This window comes from Brachyistius frenatus, unplaced genomic scaffold (assembly GCF_029030835.1).
Source record: "Brachyistius frenatus isolate BFR_SWC_R1_liver_20210118 unplaced genomic scaffold, ASM2903083v1 Contig_4, whole genome shotgun sequence".
NCBI classification, from domain to species: Eukaryota; Metazoa; Chordata; class Actinopteri; family Embiotocidae; genus Brachyistius; species Brachyistius frenatus.
The window spans coordinates 6,064,832-6,088,124 of record NW_027210603.1 but is presented as its reverse complement, the minus strand read 5'-3'; the positions used below and the strand labels follow the sequence as shown (position 1 = coordinate 6,088,124).

Sequence of the window (23,293 nt, the reverse complement as noted above, 5' to 3'; positions counted from 1 at the left end):
CACACGTCACACACTGACCCAAAAATGGAAAATCTACATTGAGGAGTGGTTCTGTTGTCATGTTGTGGGTAACGTTTACTCAGTGTTCATATCTTTGTCCTGCTGAGTTTGTTGTCATATAGTGAAAGATGGAGCTCTGAGTTTGCGTACATTTGCATGGCTATGTTCAAACACATGATTGTGCACAATGTGAGCTGCTGACAGTGATTACTGGCTGCTGGTTCCCAGCCAGCTGACTCCCTGACTGTCTGGAGTGGAGACCTGCCCTGCTCCACTCTGTCTCATCCTCCTCTGGCTGAGGTCCTCCATTGGCTGAGTGGCACACTGCTCTGTGTGACTGCTCTGACCAAGCTGCATTAAGGTTACATAATATTTATCTAAAAAATATTTTAAAAAGAATGTTTTGGTCGCAAATAATTATATGGCATTGTTTTTCTAATACCCTGTTCTTAGTAATAAGGTAATGAGAGAAAAGACATCATGCATTTGTCCCTGGTAGGTCATTTGCTTTAATTCCAAGTGGCAACCCACCGTGATGTCATCCGTTGGTTTGTAAGCTGCTTTTTTGAAACCTCCGATGCAGCATTTTTGCCGTCAGTATCTTGTTTTTATGGAAATGACCATATTTGGACGTCCTGGGAAGGAGCACGAGGTGGATATGGACACTATACCTCAACCACCTATAAAGGTAACCTGGCCACACACCAGGGAGTAAATCAAAGCAGGCACGCCCCCAAACATACCTCTCTTTGAGGCTTAGATATACTTCTCAGCAGGAGTAAATTTAGCTACTGACACCATAATGACTTGTGTAAAATGTATTTAAGTTACGAGTGAAGTTAGGGCTTTTTAAATGTGAGTTTATTTGAGCTGGAGGTTTTTTGGAGCAAACACCTTGTGGCCATCAGTTGTATTGCACTTTAAGGTACTTATTACGCACATTGGTGACCAAACCTGCAGACTATGTCTATTTTTATGTAGTCTATGTCTGGCTCTCTTTGTTGATTTTCTACCAAGAAGTAACATTTTATGTGAAAAAGCATGGAGGTAGAATATGAAGCTTTAAAATGGCCAAATATAACTTCCATAGAAAACTATGGCCAGGAAATGATCTGGCAATTGCAGAATTGCAAGAAAAAATCAAGCTTGGGCTTTCACATGAATTTCAATTAAGGGTTTGTTTTGTGTTGTCCGTCATTGGTCAAATAAAAGCAAGTATTTGTTTTCTGACACTATTATAAGAATCATCTGAGAAGAAGCTGTGACAGTCAAAGCAGAGAGGGAGGTGTGTCTGTCCGTCACCGTTTCGTCACCACCGTTTGGAAACGGACGTCTACGCTGGATTAAGGCTTTGAACTGAGTCCTCAGACCTGGGCTCGCTCCAGCCTGAGCTTCTGTCGTAATACGCTGATGTCTGACAAAGCGTTGAACATGTGTCTGTGTGTGCTTGTGTGCAAACAGATTCTGCACATAACCCTCGCGGCGTGTATAGGGCTGTTCAATCGTCACGACTCCATCGGAGCTAGCTGAACAACCCAAAATGATGGCCCTTTAACTCACTCCCTGCACGCACAAAGCTCCTCACATGGCTCACTGGGCCTCATGTTGCTGAACATGCTGTAGTGTGAGGACACTGGAGATACAGGCAGCAGATGAATATGGCGTGGTGCACGCATCCTGACCTCACATGGATATATGTACTTGCGAGGCATGAATGCAAAGACAGGAGTACAATGTGGAGTAATTGAAGCGTGATATCTTGTCTGTGCAGACACTCAAGCTGTTTCTTGGCTCATCAAGTGTGTGTGTGTGTTAAGACGTTTGCTTGCAATATGGCTTGCAGGTGACTGGATGCATGCAATTTCTTTGTAGGTCAATTGTATCTTATTCTGTGTATGTGGTAAGAAAGTTTCATTTTAGGTGAAATGTAATAGTGCCTTGTATTTTGATTCATTAATTTTGGTGTGCTGCTATTTTGCTGTGACAATTTGTGACTGCCACATGCCCTATCATCTGCCCCTGCTGGTTGTGTGTGTGTGTGTGTGTGTGTGTGTGTGTGTGTGTGTGTGTGTGTGTGTGTGTGTGTGTGTGTGTGTGTGTGTGTGTGTGTGTGTGTGTGTGTGTGTGTGTGTGTGTGTGGCTGCATGTCTGGCCTGGAGTCATCTGTTAAGGGATGCAGGAAGGGATGAGATATGCCTGATGCTGACCCAGAAACGACTGTAGACGTAATCAGCAGTGACTGCTGCCCCATTAGCCCACAACTCTGAATTTTTGTTATGTGCGCTTACAAGTGTGCATTTGAATTGGGGTTTCCTCATAACATAAGAAAACATGTTATTCTGATAAAACTGTATCATTGTGGACTGAATGCATTTTCATAAAAGACTAACAGAGGAATGGTGACAAAGGTGTACAAAGTGATGATCGCTCCATCATGCATGTCATGCATTTCTTGTGTTCCTATGCCTTGTGTGTGTTCTCATCTGGTCTTTAAAATTAGATCCGTGAGCAGCTGTGGTGTGTTTCAGTGTCCCTCCTGTTTGCATGCACTGCCAAATGTATTCATCCACATGAGCAAGGCCTGCATGTCTGGGTTTGTGCATTCACACAACATCTTGAGTGTGTCTTGAGTCAGCAGTGTGACAGGGTGACGGCGGGTAGGAAAATGGGTCAGTCCTGCCCTCTCCAGGCATGAAGGATGGGCAGATGGATGGATGGACGGATGTAAATTTAGGTAGATGTTGGTGGTTAAGGGAAAGGAAAAAGTATTTTAATGATGCAAGGGGGGGTAAGGGTTAGGTGAGTAAATTACATAAGAGTGGAAGAGATGGTAGAGAGAACAGACCTTCAAACTTTAAGATGAAAATATGTGTGTGTGTGTGTGTGTGTGTATGTATATGTATGTGTGCATATATATATATATATATATATATATATACATATATATTGTAATATTAATGTAATTAATTTAATGCTAAAAAGGCAATCTAGTACCTGAGTGGCACTACGCCACCTTACACAGGAAGTTCAGTTGGCTCACTATTCTGCCTGTGAAGCCACTTGTACGAAATGAAATGTGAACAAAAGGAGACCTTAAAATTTGAAAACAATGATCCTGATGTCATCGAGGTGATCTCGACTTTATCGTTTTAATAAAAGCCTGCATTACAGAACAGAGAAGTTTAATTTTTTAAATGTGGATATTTTGGAGGGACAGGGTGTCTTATAAAAGACACTATTAAGTTGCATTATGGGAAATGTAGGGTCTAAATTGATGTAGGGTTTGGATTCAGGTCTATTGGGAGTCAAAGTTTCAGCCTGTTCCGCTTCTCTCATTGATGTGTACCACTCTGAAGTGGCCTTACATTCCCTGTAAACCTGGTTTGATAATTGATAAATAGTTTAAAGTCATTTATCAGGCAAAGTTTCCAAACAATTCAGTTTCAGTTTAACAAATGTGAGGATTTTGTAAAAATTTTTGTGTATTTCAAGCTGATATTTGAGGCTCAAGGAAAGTGTGATTTGTTTTTTTTTAAATATGAGAAAAAACATGCACCTCAGGTCAGGTTACCTGGCGCCGCGCTAGTGGCAGCCTGCTGCAGCATCTCCCCCCTGAGAGCCCCCCTGCTGTAGTGAAGAAATTTCCCCTCGGGGATTAATAAAGTGTATAAAATTAAAAATAATAATAAAAAAAAATTAATAATAATTAAAAAAAAATTAGCCTTAATTATTAAAAAAGAATTCCCCTTCTCATATTTAAACAAAAACAAAAACAATATCAATAAAGTTGATTATCTTCTGTGAAGCTCAGAATGCCGTTGATGAATCTGTAAAGGCAGCTACGGGAGACATTGTTGTTACACATGCACATATCAGCAAATCCAGCCAACAACCAGTATGAGCACCTAAACTGTTCACACACAGCACACACTGTCCCTCACACTTAATGATCCTGAGTGACATGTGCCCCCTGGTGGCCGAGTTAATGAGCTTGCCCTGAGTGGAGGCCGACCGTGGCAGACCCGGCTTAATCATAGAGAATAACTGACTCTTCCCCATGTGGCCAATTAGAAAGCAGGAAAGCTGTGATGAAGACATGGGAGTCCCAACAGCTGCTTGTACAGTTGTAGACAGACAGGAGGAACATGCGTCTCTCTGGGTCTGTTTTGAATATGAAAACACTCCCACATCTCTGATATGCCTTCTCTCTTTCATTCATTCCTTTTTACCGGACGTTTTCCTGTTGTCCTTTCTCATCTGCATTTTGTTCAACCTCTGTATTTTCACTGTTTTGCTTTTGACACCGCTTTGATTTCTCCATCTTCCTCCCCCTGTTGATTATGTTATTCCTCCCTCCCTCGCCTTCTCCCGCCCTCCCTCCCCGGCTGTGACCAGCGGTGGGTCTGTCAGTGTGGTGTTGTTCACCCACTGAGGACCTGGGGTGACTTAGCACACTGCCTCTGATTACACCCCAGCAGTTGTCCATTTATCTCGCTGCGAAATGCAATAGGGGTGGAGAGAGGCCAGAACATATTATGGTAATACTTCTCAGCACTGTAAAGGCCCAATAAACTGGGAGTTTTTCAGCTTAGTCATACGTTTGTAGGTCTAGTCAATCATTTGTAGCTTTGCTGGTAATTTGCTGATGGTCTGAGCTTTTTTTATTTAAGCTTGGATAACTTTTTAATGTTAGCATTCGGCATTTAGCTTGAAACATGTTTAAGGGCTAATTTTCCATGTCAAGATCAGTTTACCTGACAAAGAATAGTCCTCAGCCTCTGAAAACTGTTGTAAAATGTCTTGTGTCCTGTGCATCTGGAGGAGCTTAACAAAGAGTGGAAAACATAGCCTTGATCAGGTCATCAGGCCTAATGAAAGACACAAATAGTTGCATTATGGGAAACATAGGTGTCTATATTTTTGTTACTGTTCGGTGAAGCTCCTTAAGACAAGCAGTGTGTGATGAGTTTTTTTTCTAATGGAATATTTAGCATTATTATAAATGTTTGTTCCTATGTTATTGCTTGAAATTATGGGTGTTGCATCATTGTACGTCAAAATAATATATGTGTGGCTGATAGGTGTTGATAGTTTTGATCATGTATTTTTTGTGGTTTAATGACACATTTTTTATGATATTCAGTCTTTTGTTTAAATCATCAAACCAAGTAGAGAATCCCTCTATTTTCTGACAGTATTTGATACTTTAATAACGCTGCCTTGCTGCCTTTATTTATGACAGACTTTGCTTTTCTTTTTGCTGACACGTATCTCTGATTGTGTTTGAACGTGATGAGCACTTTGCTAAGTGACCGTTAAAGTGTGTGTCGGTTTAAGCCAGCTGTGTCCCAAGAGACTGTAAACATATTGCTTCCTGGTAATATGAGCATATATTTATAGTGCCATTGTCATTGTCCACTTTCTATTTTTTTTTTTTTCTCAGTATTTCTCTGGGTTAAAGTGCTGGTCTGCCTTCTTAGCCGGGGGACCGGTTTTGAATCTGAGAGCCAATCAGCTGGCCCGTCACAGGAGACTAATTCTCCCATTGGTCTTGAAATGTCGCCTGTCAATGAGGAGAGGCAATTACCTCCAAAATACTTGTCCCACTGGCTTCTGCATCAGTCAGTCAATACTCTCATCATTAGCTGAGCAAATCCTGGCCTTAGAGAAAGTTTGCTTCAAATCAACCTCTAATTTAGAGATTATTGTTCATGATGGTTCACTTTGCTTTTTTGTGTTCTGTGGAGCTTTTATTGCAGAATATTAAGGACTTGATGGTGTTTGCTCTCCATCCTGTATGTCAGTGGATGATAGATCCTCTCATTCACAAGCCTCTCTGGAGAGATCTTCAATCGTAGAGGCTTGTACTGTATGTAGGTATCATCACAAGAATATTAATAACATAGAAATGGCATTGTTCAGCACCCATATAAATCACAATGCAGGCACTCCATTATTGTTTATAGTGTCCGAGTCCTTGGCTCGCGGATGCTGATGTTTGTCATATCAGACAGGTGCTCGTTTGGTGTAAATAATGGCCTCTACAAATACCAACTCTACATCACTCAAACGCACACAGCACACTCTATATGGTTAGACCTATTAAAAAGTCACGTGTGTGCTGCTTGTAGTCCGCTGTCACATTATAGAAGGGAAAATGACACCTCCGCTGCAGCCTTTCTGCTGCCCCACGCTGAAATAAATCCTCCGAGGATTTCGTCTCCCTGTGTGTAGGACTAGACGATCAATGAAAGCAATCTGGAACATAGTAAACAGCCGAGCAACTCCAGGACACGCAACCGTATAGACAAGACTGAAAACATGTCCCAGATTTAACCCCGGACGTGTTGGATCTCGACCCGACAAGGTGCACGTCAAAGGATAAGACGTTTTGTTGTTGTTGTTGTTCCAACTCCACAGTTCTACTGACAAGATAGTTTCTTGTGCTTTTTCACAGTCTTGACTGCAAATTGAACCGTAGTGATACACCTAACTTCAGACGCTCACATACCAGACACTGAGTATTTTAAAGCAAACCATTATCACAGATAAGACGGTGAATTCTACCTGTATTCTTTTTTTTTTTCCGATCGGTGGATGATCAGTTGTAAAGCAATTTACCTCACAATCTCACAAAAAGCTCCAATTATATTTGAATGGGTCCTGTTTATGATACGATCAGGAGAGCCTCTGGTTCATGATAGGCCTTGAGGTTTTACTCGCTGTATTGAAGGAAACAACACTGCGGGTTAGAATAGATTTTCCTCTGAGGAAATACATGTTTTTATCATTCTGTGAAAGTCATATCCAAGATACATTATTTCGGTGTCTGAGTGCATTTACTTCTCAATTTAGAGCTTCACTGCCTCATGCAAGCGTTGATTGAAAAGCTGTGTGCCCAAGCCTCCAAAGGCTAATGGAAAACTCTTTCATTCAACATGGGCATTTGCAAGAAATGATGTGCACGAGCACAGTAGTATTGAGATTAGTCTTTAACAAACAGTAATGTTTGCGAGGCCACTACAATTTCTCTCTGAATTGCAACAGTGTGAAGAATTAATCAAATAAATCTGTATATCTCAGAATGCTGAACACAATCTCTGAACTTGTCACTTCACATAGTTTTTATAAATTTGACAGGGAGCTTTCTGTAGCGCTGACATACACAGTTGGCTGAGTGATTTAATCAGCTTTATTATATGTTACAAATATAAGCTAATAATGCACATTAGGCTTTGTTAAGGCTAACAACATTCAGTTTTCTGTGTAATTATTGTGAGCTTAGCATTTGCACACCTTTTAAGTCGATTTCCTCTGTTAAATGTGTCTTTGAAACACGGATCAGTATAGCACCATCATCTCGCCACATCCGACAAATTTAGCTTAAGGTAACTCGTCCGCTTAATATTGAATCACATATAGGGAGGCTGTGGCTCAGTCGGTAGACTGGGTTGCACACTAATCGGAAGGTTGGTGGTTCAATTCCCAGCTCCTCCTGTCCACATGCCTAAGTGTCCTTGAGCAAGACACTGAACCCTAAAATTGCTCCCGATGGTGAACCATCGGTGTGTTGTAAGTAATTTTGGATAAAAGCGTCAGCTAAATGTAATGTAGTAGTATCGTGCTTTGTACAGTTTGCCACAGCATCACATTGTTTTGAAAACATTTTGTTTAGCTCCTTAAGTTACAATGATTTGTGATCCATGTGATACCTTAAAGTCTTTATTTATGTGATATTTCAGTCACTTTGTGTACCATTGTGTCTATTCAAGCTGTATTCTAAATATGGAGTACATGCATAGATTTAAAGTTTCATAGATTACATTAGATTGCATTGAGAAGACTCTGATACATTTATAACAATAGTGTGTTATAAATTATGCTTACGATATGTTTCTGTTAAGACTTCTCCTTTGTTTTCGTAATACCCTGATCGTCCAGAGGGGGGCAGCAGACTTATGACCTATCACTACCTTCACCACAGCCAGCACTCATCTGGCAGCTGTTGCTATGGATACAGAGCCCTGCCATTGCTGTGATGCAAGCCGCATCTAACATAGGGGGTAGTGTTGAGCTCAGAGACAGGGTTTTTCACACAGACACACAAGCACACCTGTCTGCTCTTTGAATATGAAATCTCTGCTGTGTGGTTTGAGACTCCAACTCCTTATTCAAAGAGATTTTTATTATAGTGTTACTTTGACTACTGCCTTACAAAAAAACAAAAAAAAACTTTAAAGGAAAAATATTCCTGCCCCTTTGATTTTATTATTATTATTATGTTTTCACCCTCAGTGGGCTGCATAATCTCTACTGGCATAGACCTGATTGTCGTGGTTCAGTTATCAGTGATCGTCTGGTCCTGCACTATCAAGCAGAAGTCACTGGTCAAGGGTCAGATTTGTCTCTTTCTCACTTCTCTGCCTGCTCCTTAATCATTATGACATATGGTTAAGCTCTGATCAAGGGTGATGAAAATGTTAACTGTAGATAGCTGCTGCTGGTTGAATCAATTAAATGCTGATTAGCCCTGATTAAATGATTAACTAGAGCCATGGATGGACTGCTCACTTAAGAGATGATTACTTAAGACATGACTATTGGGCAGCTTGTGTACATCACTAATTTAACTGGTAGTAGGTCAGGTTAGAATGGCACAAATCCATTTGACTTTAAAAGTCCACTTTCTTTAATATGTCCCACTTCAGAGGAACTTAAACAGCCCTCTGAAAAAGGTTTTAGTTCTAATCATAGCTTCTGCCTCGCAACATGCCCTGTGATATTCAAAAGACAATTGAAAAAAAGAAGTTGTTTGTTACCATGTGTGCCAGACTGTTTGTGTATTCTACATCGATACAACACTCGGGGCCCAGCCAAACATGGTGGTGCTGCCAAATCTGACTTGGCTAAGTGTAAAAGAGGCTGGCACCCTGGCATATGACTGTGTTTTCTGCTTTGTCACTTAGACTGTTGCTTTGTGTTAAGAGTGTGATTGTGTCTCCCATTGGCCTGTGTGATGATTAAAGTTACAGTCAACATTTTCAGATGCCTCTGCATAAAGACCTTGTCGAACAGAGGAGACTATGAATTGTAACTACTACCAATGATACCTGTATTTACAGGGCATTAGGGTTATGATTCTAATAACGTTAACATGCTGATGGCCATAGTATTATATTTACCATGTGCACGGCTTGACATTTTAGCATGCCAACATTTGCTGTCACAAAAAAAACAAGACTTTAACTCATTTTATTTATATAGCGACAAATCATAACACAAGTCGTCTCGGGGCACTTAGTAAAGTCCTTAGATCCTCACAACATTATGGCAAGGAACTCAACAATACAACAATCCTCACATTAGCTGGAAGACTGCCTTTCAAACGAAAAGAAAACCCCCAACAGCAGCAGGCTCAGAGGTGGGCGGCCATCTGCCTCGACCGGTTGGGATGAGGGGAGAGTGGAGAGAGGAAATAATAACATCGAACCAGCTAAGGCTGATGGGAATGTCATTGCATTTGCATGGATCTAGTCGTCAGGTAGAGGATAAGAAAAATTCAAATTTTGACCCAATGATAGCTGCAGATAAAACTACTGATTTAACGCTCATGGTTAGCAACCTCATGGTTTATATTTGTAGTTTCTTATGCTAGAGGGAAATCAGATGACCACCAAACTCATGGCAATATTTTCTTCGGGAACCATAAATGTCTCTACTAAATATTGTGCCAATCCATTTATTTAGTTTTCAGGATTCATGCTCTGGGGATCATAACTGTGACAATGACAATCAATCCGATAGTTGTTGAGATATTTTTCACGAAAACCAAAATAATAACTTTATTGTGGCACTGCTGGAAACATCAGGGCATCGTCATAGATACTAGGTTTTAACCACTGGGGTCCATAAACATTTGAACTAAATCTCATGACGACCAATCCAACAGTTGCCCAGATATTTCAGTCTGGACCAATAAAGCACAGACAGATGGACCAACTGATGAACAACTGCCTTTCCTTGGGCCATGGCACTAGCATGGCTATAAACTGAAAAGCACTCTAGATCGACATCTTTGTTCGGTGGGCCACATGGAAGAAACTTTAAATGATAGCCTATATGAGTTAGTATGAGCAATTTAAGGAAAAAATACAGATCCTTTTTTTCATGCTGGAATTGCATATAAAGCATGTCAAACTTCCATTGTTGAGACTCTGCCGAGTAATTCATTGCACGTAAATTTGGATTTTGATCTGAGCCCAGGTCCCAAATTGACGGCCTCAGCTCCCTTTCAATAGTATACACATGTAAGATGAATGTCAGGATCAGCAGTCAGATTATAATACAAAGAAATCTATGTAGCAAAAACAGAGCTGTATTTTTTGAATATCTAGCCAGTCACAGGAGCTCTCCACTATGTAATGACATTGCTACTCTGTCGTGTAGAAGTTCTGCACACATCCTTGACGCCTGCCATTTCCAAATCAACAGAAATCGGTCAATCCTTTCCTTTCTTACTATGGCCACCCTGCGTGCAGTAGGATCGAGTTTCACTGGTTTGTTTTTTTCCATGCTGTGGATACAGATGTCAACTGCCAGCGGAGGGTCGAGCTGGTGCCATGTCTGGCTATGCATGTCTGAACAGAGCCTTGGCTGGCTGATCAGAGCTGAGGGGTGCAGGGCTGGGCTCAATGGGAGATGCCTGGAAAGTAGTGGGGCTTTCCACATTTCAGCTGTGTCTAAAAGTCTTTTGATGTTTTGTCTGGCTTACTCTGATGCTCTCGTTCTGTGTGACAGACTCTGCCTCTCTCTCTCTGTCTCTTGTATAAACCCCTCTCCTTCACCTCCCGTCTGTCATGGATTGCGTGTCTCTTTAAAAAAAAAAATCTTGCTTGTTTTAGGGGGCTTATGGAAAATCTATAACAGGTGGGCTGTGTTTGAAGGATATGTCTTTTCTAATTATCTCTGTAGTGGGATTTGGGTGGGTGGCCACTGGCCCAAATGGTCTCCCAACCCCACCCTCTTGCCTGCGTGCTCTTTGTTCCATGAGAGTCAAATTGACTCAGGCTACACTACAAACCTCGTCAGATGTCTGTAGTTGGAAATTGGTTTTAAATGTATGATTTGATATTTGAACACACAATATAAAACGTAATTCAGAACATGATCTGGAATTTATTTGAGTGTTACAGTTATGACGATGGTCTCCTAAAGATATTAAAGATACAAAATAATTGACTTCTCAGCTATGGAAAATGAAAACTATGTTTAAACAGCACGGGTCTGTATTCTATTACTAGGTACAATCAAATCAGTGAACATCTAAGCTTTTTTATCTGCTACCACAGCCAGAGTGCTTTGTTATTACAGTAGACGGTACCAAAACAGACCAAGGCAACATAGTAGCAGTTAATTGGCTTATGGTGTTAACACATACTTGGCATTGGTTTTAAGGAACTGACAAGCTGCCTTAAAGGCTTAAGGGGAGATGAGTCATGATCTTTTCGACCTCCTTGTTGGTAAGATGAGTTACAGATTGCTGGTAGAGCATCCACAGAATATTGATCTCGCAAGGAGTTTTCACACATGGTCCTCTTTAAATACACCAAACTTAATCCCCTTAAAATGGACCAAAAGTAGACTAACACAAAAGACTCAGTTCTTTTTGCTCACCTCCCGAAGTGGTCTGAGTGCGGTTGGAGTGTTCACATATGCGCAAAAAATGCTGACTTATTGCTCTGAGTTGGTTTTCAAGGCTGAAAGGGAACAAGTGTGAAAACACCCTAAGATAACACAGTCTGCTGTATTTGTTGGACCAGCCGAAACCTGTTGGACTGAAAATCCACGCATTGTTGAAGCATTTAAGGAGAGTGGTTTTAAAGTACTTTGCTGCTGATTTAAGAAATGTACAGGAAAGAGAAAAGAGAAAGGAAATGCAGTCGAAAGGTATTTGACCGCACACCAGAAACAACATATCGAGTTGGGAAGCCACAAAAAGGTTTGAGTTGACTCCCGGACCTCATGCAAACTTGTGTCAGAGCTTGAACATTAGCATTGGCCAATGGTAAGCTTGTGGTTAGTTATCTTCAACTTCTTGTGAAGGCATTGAGAACATGGCTCCAAGTAGTGTGCGTTATTGTTTTGAATCAGAAGGTATTTAAAAAAGGGGAGCATGAAACCAGAATATGTTAGTGTAATGGTTACAAGATAGAGGGTTTGCTGCATACATAAGCTATCCCTTATTGTTTCTATGATCCACACATTGTCACATAAGCCAAACTACTTTCTTTTACGTCTAAGTTAGTCATTATTTTAATGTCAAATATTGGCTCTAACAACCTGGTTCATGTAGGTAGTTCACGTTGGGTCAGACACGCCCACTATTAAATCCAATAGACACCAGGTGCTGATCAGTAGAAACCTTGATGTTCCATGTCAGCACTTGATGACGACAAAGTGCCCAGAAACAGAGGGACGACAGAAAGTGCTATCTACTTAATGACACGTAATGAACGTTATTACCTTCCCCTCGTTTATTAGTGAGGCAATCCCTCAGGGCCTTGTAATTCATACCGTCTTGCCTTTGAAGGATGTCTGCTCGTTTTTATGAAAACATCATTTCATCAAGATAAGCATACACAAAGACAGTGCGAGGGGAGGACAAAATCTACATAACTGGATTAAAGTTTATGCAATAACTCCTTGAGGTGCTGTTGCTTTCACGTCCGTAATCAACCACATCGGAGGCTGGAGCTATCTTAAACACGGTCCCGCTTACAAATTAGCTTTTTTCATTCTGAAATTACGACTCATCTGCAAATTTCAACATCTTTTAATCAAGCAAAGTAAAGTATAATGATCTCTGAATGTGCTGTCTAGTTTGATGGAAATGCCTATAGTTTTGAGTATTATGGGAATTGTAGAATCCAGAATGTTGTGAGTTTGACAGCATACTAGTGACTAGAAGTCTTTTCTGTTTTTAAGTTTGTTTCTTGCAATTTCCAATTTCTCCCAAATACATAAAAGAGAAGGTCTAAATTACCCAATTATCTCTTTCATATTACCAGGAAAAAGGTTAGCAAACGAGGCATCGTGGCAGAAATATTGCAGCAATGTGTTAGGAACTGTGTACCTGTTGATGCCAGTGTTATATAGTGTTGTCAACTCTTCCTCTGATCCTTTTGGTTGATCTTTACCTCTGCCAAAGAGGTTATGTTTTTTTGTTTGTCTGTCTGTGTGTTTTTTAGCAGGATTCCAGGAGTCGAGAAAAATTACCATCTCAATTTTCATGAAACTTAATGGGACCAAAGAAGATCCCATACAATATTAGAGTGGATCCAAATCACATAACCTGGAATTAGAAGATCAAAATTCAATTCATGAGTTGATAGAATCTAGCCACAGCCTACCGGGGACTATTTTGCAGTCGTTGCAACTTAATGTACGAAGACCTCGTGTTAATTTTGAAAATGTTTAAGCAGACTGTAATCAGCATCCACTTTGACCACGATATACTATATATTGTGTGCTGAAACTCACCAAGCTATAAACAATAGAAACCCTCCCCCAAATGTAAGAAGAGTGCATTGTTATGTCAGTAAATGACCGTGTCCAGACTCTGGCTTCAATTCCTTCACATTTGCTGGCGTTGTTCCAACTGTTCATATCGCTTCATTTAGCTCTACAAACGCTGCCACTGATGGAACTCCATTTCCAAACAAATGCTTGACTTCAATGTCATCACATTTAGCCACCCCTGATTGGTCCACCCGTTAGAGTTACTCACAAAACGTCCATGCAAACAGACTATGACCACTCCAAAGACTGAAGCTGTGAACTAAAGGCAGGCAATGCCAGGCTAAAAATGATTGTTTACTGTTATTAACATTGCAAGACAGGGCATTTGGCCCACTTAATGCCATACTTCTTATAATCCAGGAAATGGTTGCTCAATAGTGACAAAACAGGTTAGTTTAGAAATACGATGACTCCATGTCAAAATCCACATTGGTGGGTACCAATCACCCTCTGGGATGGACATGTACTTCCTCAAGCTTAATACAGCAATCATTCATTCTGGGACAGTACTTTCAAAGGGGAAAACTGGAACCAGTTCATTTGTAACATTACATCAGTTGGAAATATATCCAGGCATACAGTATATAGTTCTGTGGTTACGGTTGCAGATCAGCATGTCATAGCACAATTGGCTTCTGGCCTTGGCAGAGGGCTGCACTGTCTGAGTGCCTTTGTAGTTTTGTAATGTTATGGATAGCCCAACCCAAATTTCAGACAGGGTCACACAACCAATCAGAGGTCTGCCGGTGGGGAATACCCATTGCTCTCTAGTATTTGTGTGCAGAAGCATATCGGGGCGTGTATTAGGTTTTCTTTTGGCCTGAGTGTTGGCTTGTGACCTGTTGTGAGGATTACAACAGAGTGATATGTGTGGATGGGACACTGCCAGGAGCAGTGTTTCTTCCCAGGAAGAGCTTAGACGGTGGGGCATAGACTCAACCTCTTCTTGCAGACTGTTTATAAAGTGGACACAAATTAGTCAAATAGCCATGGTGAAAGACTCCAATAAGTTACTTATTGCCTTGGTGAATGCTGATTTGTAGCGTGGGCCTGCATTTACAGTTGTCATGTGTCATAACAAGGAACCTTACAAGAAAAAGGATTTTAATAAGTCATAGTCTTTTCCTGGTTAAAAAATGTTCCGAGGATAAATAAAAATCTATTTGTTTTTTACTATTTATAAAGAATTTAGCTACAAATCATTAAAAAAAAAATTACTTGTTAGACAATATTATTTGGTCAAAGGAATAGCAGTTAAATGTTTGACTTCATAATAAAGGAAGGTATTTATTGGATTGTATATTACCATTCTAATTTCCAGACTTGTGATTTGATAATTGGCAATGTGACCATAATTATATTTTTACATCTTCACACTTTTATGTATGTTCTTTTGAATGACAGACAAAATCTTGGGTCACATTGAAATAAAAAGCAGTCATATCATATCTGTGGGATGTGCTTGTTGGGCTTCAATTGTATTTTAATTACATAAACCTACAATCATTCTGCCAACCCGTGCAGAATGCTCTTCTGTATTATGCTAACAATCTCAATCATCTTATTAGACACACACAGGCACACACACACACACACACACACACACACACACACACACACACACACACACACACACACACACACACACACACACACACACACATACATACATACACACAGTTTCCATGGAAACAGGATCCAGGGCCTTTTCTGACTGGTTGTTTGCCCAAGACAACCAAAAATGGTCTCAGCAGCCATGCAAAGATGGGAGATAAATCATTTGTATAATACATAATGGGACATGCGCTAGTATAGAATGTGATGTTTGTTGTTGCCTGAAACAATATTGTTATGAATTCATTCTTTTTGTGTGACAGCCTACATCTCTGCTCTTTTTGCCTGTTATGTTGTTGCACAGTTTGTGCAGTGTTTGCACATGCATAGCACTGTCAGTAATGTGGACAGTCACTGTAATGACCACACACACTCCGAAACAAACACACACACAGACAATTTCCAGCCATGCTGCCCGTCAGTAGCCTAATGTGAGTCTGAGGTCCAGATGGCATAGCGGTGGGTGGGCTCCTTCGCAGTGTTAGCCGCAGTGCTAACAGTCTTAGTTTGGGATAGCCCTGGTCGGTTAGAAAGAGACCCTGCAGCCAGCTACCCCTCTGAGCGACAATGGCAAGCGTACAATTCACGGCTATGCACTCAGCATCTAGCTATGCTGTTGTTGCAGGATAAACTTGTGTATTTTTTCATAGGATCCAAGGGTTGTGGTCACTTGACACTTTACTGTGGATTAACAGGGTCATTTTGTCTCTCATGATGATTTATGTTTACTAGTCTTAATTTTACTTTAGTTCTTTTTCATCGACTTATGTCATGTTTTTTATTTTGTGTTCACACTGACAGGAAGCAAGCTGAACAAAGACCTGAAGCATTATTTGAGCCAGCGCTTCCAGAAGTCGTCGCCTGATCACGAACTGCAGCAGGCCATTCGAGACAACCTCTACCGTCACGCCGTGCCTTGTGAGTCCATGGCTGTTTTACACCTTGTTCTGTCATTTCCTCCTCCGCATGTCTTTGTTGCTCTGCTCTGTTGTCTTCTCTATGTCCTGGCATTTATATGAGCCATTCTTTTTAATCGTGTTGATACAGTGTTACACACATTGTTTCTGTGAGTTGCTGTGAAACAGTGTCGTTGCTCTAAGGACTTTCGTTTGTACACTGAGTGCCGAGTGAAAAACCAAAATACCCACAGGTTAGGTATGTGTGAGCCACTGTCTTCAGCTGTGGCATGATTAGTTTTAGATCCATGTAATAACTGAGTGTATTGCCTCACTGAGACACTTTAAACTGCGTGTCAGTCTAATTTGAGAAAGGTTGCACTTGTGTCTTCAATATTAGCCATAAAGGCTGATTACTACTTATTCCTTGGGGCAAACTTGATGTTGTGGCTTGAGCTCTTCTGTTGTTCACTTTCCTTCTCCATCCCACAGTGAACTTGTCCACCTGCCTTTATAAACAACTGAGCAGTCAGCTGATGCCAAGTCAGCCATGCTGCACCCTCCACCCATTCTGTCAGCACTGTGTTTGCTTCGCTAATATAGTCTGATCAGCTGGACGCGAGGTCTATTGACTCCACCGTGAATATGCCAATAGTATCTCATGTCCACTGGATCAATAGAACCAGTAATTATAGGCACTGTGGCTTCATCCAAGTCCCTCATCCTATATTACTAACTAGTATCTCCTCTGCTGGAGCTGGCTCTGCAATCCAGGACTAGAGGTGCGCGACTCTTTTCCCATGAACTGTCGATATAGTAAAGCTCTAAAGGCACATTCTCTGGTAGCTGCTGCTGCTCATAAGTTGAAGTAGAAATTTGAAATTGCATTCCCACTTGCTGTGAAAAACAACCTAAAACCACACCATAATAACTGATAAATCCAATAGTGTGTGTGTATGTGTGGATCCCTCTGTGGGGGGAATCGATAAAATACCTAGAAAGACATTTAGATTGATGAACCATGCTGCATAAGGCAAGTATTGTCTCATCTGAGATTTGCATATAACACTGAAATCAACTGCTTGGACCAATCTGAGCCCAGTTCATCATCGCCACGATACTGGAACTGGTATTCCGTACTGGCTCTGGTCACAGCATGCATCACTTATGAAGATGGAGAAGGAGGAACAATAAAGGGAAAGAGACAAAACTCTAGAAATTACTGGGGTGTATGCGAGTGTTTTGATTTCGGCTTTCTTTGCATCATTTTAATATTTACAACTGTGGTGCAGTGGCTTCATGTTGTTTATTTGCCGAATATATGTAGATCCCACAATATCACGTTTGGCAATCAAATTGTTTTATACTTTGCACAATAAATGCATTTTTGAATACGAAATAGAATCAAGAATATAAACTTGATTTTAAACAACCCAATTTTTCGTAATTGCTTTTCACTTTATATTTCCCATTGCCTTTAGCAAATTGGATTTTTTTTTTTTTTTTTTTTTTTAGGGTTGATTTTGTACCTGAAGAGGAATGTCTCCTTTCTAGAAGCCCTTCATGCTTCTCATCTGTTGGCTTTTCAATCAGTTTATTCATGGTCCTCTCACACAAATTACTATCTGTATTCAGAAGGCTTGTTTAACAGACTTTATCTGCATTACCTGCACTGCCATATGTCAGCCAGACACTGCTGGAGGGTGGGGGTCTGGCCTTTATGGCCATTTTAATGACAGAGTGGTCTGAGGCACACCAGTGAAAAATCCTGGTGTTGTTTGCAGTAAACAAAGCATGAAGGTGTTCTCGGGGCCACATGTTTTATAGGACTGTAAAGTTTTTGTTGTCATACACTTGTTGAGGGTGATTCTCTTACCGGAATATTAAATTGTGGACACAGCTTGTGAATAAGAAAAACTCCCTTGTGCCCTTCACACTCACCAGAGTAACACAGGAATAGCACAGCAGTTGCACAGATACGCATATGCACCAAAAGCATATGTAAGTAAGGTGGATCTGTTTTGACTGTTGGCCTGAGATTGAGTGAGGTCAGTGTGTGTCCATGTTGACATGTGTCCAAAGGTTGTTTAAGGCACTTTCTCCCTGTGTGTGTCTAGGTGTGATTAAAGTACACCAAGCAGGTGGAGAAACTGATGGAGAATTGCAGCTTGCCGATATACGGCAAAAAATGATAACGGAGCTCATCAATCTTTCTGCACTCTTCTAGTCATATTGTCAGTAAGCCTTTATCTCTTTCACCGACAGTCACCTCATGAATTGGAGCGACATGAGCATATACAATGAACACTCAGTCGTACAGTAGCACATTGTACCATCCAATTCCAATAACCCAGCCCTTAGATGGCCATTTGGCTATAATGTCAGTAGCTTTCTTTTATATTTTTCAGCAAGTAGCTTCCATAATTCATGTGGAAATTCATGTTGGCTCCTTACACCACCCACACTATCTATGTTGACATTAGTGCCCTGAACAAGAAGTAGGAGTCACAACAGAGCAATACGGACTTGATCCCTCCCAGACTTCCAACTGCCAAGATCCAGGCACCAATGCCAATCGTGCTCATTGGAGCGCCAGGTCGTATGCAGCACAGCGGGGATCGAACACAGTTCACCGGAGTGGTGAAGGAGTGTTTACTCTCTGCCACCCATACGGGCCCCTATTCTACTATCTCATGACCAGAAACTGAAACACAGTTTCTGTGTGTGACGGTCACCAGATGTGGTGTAAGGGTCGTGTTATGCTCAAATTCAACAAGTTTGTATGACGTGTTGACCGACCCAGTTGAAAACTAAAATTGCTTGTATCTGATCCAAGCGTCTCGCACCAATATATGCATGGAAAGCTGACGTGTATAATAAGAGAGTGGAGGGATGCAGTATTGTTTAAATATGGGGATAATTCACAAAATTTCAGACAGTTTCTCCCAGACGGCATTCTTATGGAGGCACTCTCCATAGACAAATAGTTGTGTAACAATGAATGATACTTTCTCACCAGCCGGCCAGTTATGGAGGAAAAGTGAGTGTGAAGGTCAGATTGTTGGTTTCAGAAGGTTACAGAAATGGTTGGACACAGCTCTTTGATGATCTGGCTGCAGAAAGATGTTGGGTGTTGGTGTTTTAGAGGCTATTCAACCTTCCGACAAGCAGTTCTGACAAAGAGTAGTGGAAGCTTGAATAGTCTAAATTATCCATAAATCAGGTTTAATATTTGCATGATCAGAAATGTGAACCACGACTACACGGCCAATGCGATCGTTGGACGTTGGGAAAATGAACATGAATTATAAATAGAACAGATACTGATATCTTAAATAAATATTTTTGCTTTAATACAACTATTATTAGGTTTGGTTCCCATTGTGTTAAAATGTATTGAGACGTGACAACTACATGGTAAAAGGGAAAGAGTAGATAACACAAGCTCCAGAAAGACAGTCCAGCAAATAACTAACATAATAAAAACAACAACACTGGAGATTCGTGTTGAGTACTCTCAAGTTTGATGAAGTTGGTTGTAAACCGAAATTAGTTTCCCCAGTCACGTGTCCAAAAAGTCAGCTGTTCCTATAACCCTGGTCAAATCTGAAGCACCGTGCTCCCACCCTCCCCCCATCCGCTGAGGCATCCATCTGCTTCCCTTGTGGTCACCCCATCCGCGCGCGTTTCGCATTCCCAGTCTCCCATTATCCCCTCCACTCCCTCCATCCTGCTCTCATTCTTGACCCCCCCAACTCATGACACCGCTGCCTCACGTCCTCCCGCTGCCACTGCTGCTCCCTTTCTCCCTCTGTATCCAGTCTTTGTCTTCCTCTCTCGTTTTTTTTTTCTTTCCTGTCAGTCAACCATCGGAGCACTAGCAAGAAGGACAAAGAAGGATTGCTCTGTTGGGTTTGTACCTGCTTATAGAGCTCACCACTCTGTCGACAAGCCTTGAAAAGGGAGCTCCGGTCTCCCCTGCATCAAGGCAAGTAGCAGCACTGTCTGCTGTTGTGATGCTGATGTCTTGGCGGATCGCCTCTCAAATGAACATGGTTTGCAGAAGCCGTGTTCGCGCGCGCGCGTGTGTGTGTGTGTGTGTGTGTGTGTGTGTGTGTGTGTGTGTGTGTGTGTGTGTGTGTGTGTGTGTGTGTGTGTGTGTGTGTGTGTGTGTGTGTGTGATGAATTGCGGGCGAGCAGGGCAGACGATTGGACGACCCTAGTATATAGGCTAAGAGGACGGGTCGGAGGGCGGCTGAAGCGGGGGGGGGGGGGATCGAGATGGGGGTGGGGTGGAGTTTAGGTGTGGGAGGGAGGCAATAAGGGGGGGATGGGCAGAGAGGAGAAAGGGAGAGAGAGGGGATGAAGAGATGCGGGGAAAAACTCTCACACTCAAATCAATTCTAATTCTTGCTAACTCACAAACATATGGAGACATATGACCTGCTGTTGAGTTCACCCTCACTGTGCAGTCTGATATGGGCATGTTTCTGTCTGGATTTACATTGTAAACAAAGGCAGCCTCTCTACTGCAGGTTTATTCAGGTTGCAGATTGCACCCGCAGATGCAATCACATTGTCATACCTGAACAAAAGAAATGCTCTCACTGAATGTCCTAAACAGCAAAAGGAAGTGAATCTAGACCGGTGAAAGGACAATTTAGAAGTGAACTTTAGATCATCTTGGCTTTAACTGAGAAGAGGATGTATGTGAGGGAAATACTCTGTGTGTGTCCAGTATTTGTCTTGCATGACATACGACTTTTTGTTTTAGTCGAGGCTTGGTAAATGCACTTGGACATGTCTTTCCAATGACAGATCCTTCCTGTTGCACCAGGTCTCAGCTGAATTACACCAAGCCAAGTTCCCTTTGTCCTGCATTGGAATTTACCAAAATGTTCATATTACGGACACATTTGGAAGCAATTTTAGTATGAAAATCGTTTAGCTACACTTAGCAATAGTTGTTAAATCCATCTCTGTTGACTCAAGCGGTGCAAATTAAAGGGATAGTTAGATATATTGGGGAATACGCTTGTATCTTTGTGCTGGACTTAATGCAAACGGAGCCTGGGGACTGTTAGCTTATCATAACAGCTGGCAGCAGGCTAAAACAGCTAGCCTGTCTGTGTCCAAAGGCAACTGCCTTCTAACTCCTCTAAAGCTCATTAACATGCTATATCTTGTGTGTTTACACACAGGCTGTTACCCGCTGGATCTTGTCTGTGTGTGACACTGCTGCCTGGAACCAGCTCTTTTTACTACACTGACATGACAGTGGTATTGATTGAGTTCTTATCTAGTTTTTGGCAAGAAAATAAATATATGTATTTTACAAAATGTTGGTTTTATTTTTAAATAGTAATGTCAGATTTTCTAAACAGACTACATTTGCTCCTTACATTCTGATAACACTGAAACGTTTCCTATTTGTTCCCCTTTCTTCCTCCAGAGATGCATTTACATTTATTTTAAACCACTATGTTGGGGTTACAGCCTAGGTCCCAAAACAATAGGTCTGTCCGTTTTGATTATATTTGGAATCGGGGGTTCCCAGTATGCTGCAGCAAGATTGTGAAGGAAACAATAGGAGCTGAATTGAAAGTTGTTTTTTTTGCACAGCTAACACCATTAGCAGGGAGTCAAAGGAATGCTGTCAAACAGGGTGAGTGATGGGAGGAGTCTCAAAGAGTCATAGCCCTCTACTGATCCACCCTCACACACTCCTGCAAATGTATTGCTTGGACTCTCTTCATGCTAGATGGAGGCTTAGAGGTAGTTTGAGTAAATTGTGTTTTGCACCAATACAGGAAGTATAAAAAGCATTTTAAATGTTTTCTACATTCTTATGTGTGCTTCTCTTTGTCCAAGCCTGTTTTAACAGAAGGGAAATGTATTTTTACTTATGAAAGTTGCATACAGCCTTACTTAGTTCCAGAAGTATAACAGGTGGCCAGTGAATTGTACCTGAGAATGTGCTCTGCCCACAGTACAGTATATTGTCCAAGTACTGTGTTATACTGGGTCTGAGAGGTGTTTGTAATATTTTTTTCTACTCACACTGACACAAATTGGGCAGTCAAAATAATATAATTACTTTAACTATCATTCAGTTATAATCACAGAGGCCTGCAGCTGTCATCTGTTTAGGACCTTATCTAAACCCTAACATGTGTATTGAGAGCAACATTCCACAGCATATCAGTGTAGAGTCACAAGAGCACTGTCCAGAATGGTAACTATATTATATAGTTCTTAGTTGATAACGACTAATGAGGGATTTCTCAAAATAATGACTTTGAAAAGCTATTTTTTTTACATTTTATTTGGAAAAATAACAGAAGGAAACATTTTGTCTAACGCTCTTTTCACATTCTTGTGTTTCAGTGTTTTTTTTCACCATTGCCCACAATTGGCTTTAATTTTTTCCAATTGTGAGCTGCTCTTCCATCACGTATGCAAATTGAATATCAGAACAATGCTGTCTATCAACATCACACTCAAAACTTAAGTACATTTTGTATGCATCCTAACATCTGAATATCTCCCATGACCTTTGACCCTACTCTGTTTAACATCTTCTCAGTGCCTGTCCCACCCAACCCCCACCCCTGATCGCAGAGCATAACAAATGAGCCTTAAACATAGTTGTGTCTTCTCTTCCACTTGTTCATGCACAGATGTGTACCAGTAGGTCAGTTTGACTTGGCAGAATCTTTTTTGTTTTCTTGTTTGTCCATATTTCAGCTAATGGGAAAGACTTTTCTCTCTTTCTGGGATGCTTCCACAGTTAACTCTTCCTCATTGACATCCCAGTTTCTTTGCAATATTATTTCTTTCATAAATATCTTCCAGAGTTGTTACACCTGCAAAAAATGTGTTATAGAGGAATTGGGCTCAACTTTTGAGCTTGTTCTTCTGCATTTGACATGTAAACATATGCAGCTTCAGCCTCACTCCACTCCATTCCTTCAGCTCCCATCTTTTTTGAAAGCCTTATGGTTGCCTGAAAGTTTCCTCAGATGACTCAGGTCCCCTTCACATGCTGGTCAAGAATGATTGTTGTGACCTTGTTCAATAACCAGAGCTTGTGTGTGTGTGTGTGTGTGTGTGTGTGTGTGTGTGTGTGTGTGTGTGTGTGTGTGTGTGTGTGTGTGTGTGTGTGTGTGTGTGTGTGTGTGTGTGTGTGTGTGTGTGTGTGTGTG

General features: G+C 41.2%; 1 protein-coding gene across 3 annotated transcripts in view; it reads left to right on the top strand.

Moving 5' to 3' along the window:
• magi1b (membrane associated guanylate kinase, WW and PDZ domain containing 1b) overlaps positions 1–23,293 on the top strand; it is a 145,812-nt gene that overhangs the window by 51,050 nt on the left and 71,469 nt on the right. For all 3 annotated transcript variants that reach the window (XM_069712743.1, XM_069712734.1, XM_069712726.1), the window contains exon 2: positions 15,994–16,110. In XM_069712743.1, coding sequence (XP_069568844.1) covers positions 15,994–16,110 — 117 coding nt within the window. The remainder of the gene's footprint in view (positions 1–15,993; positions 16,111–23,293) is intronic.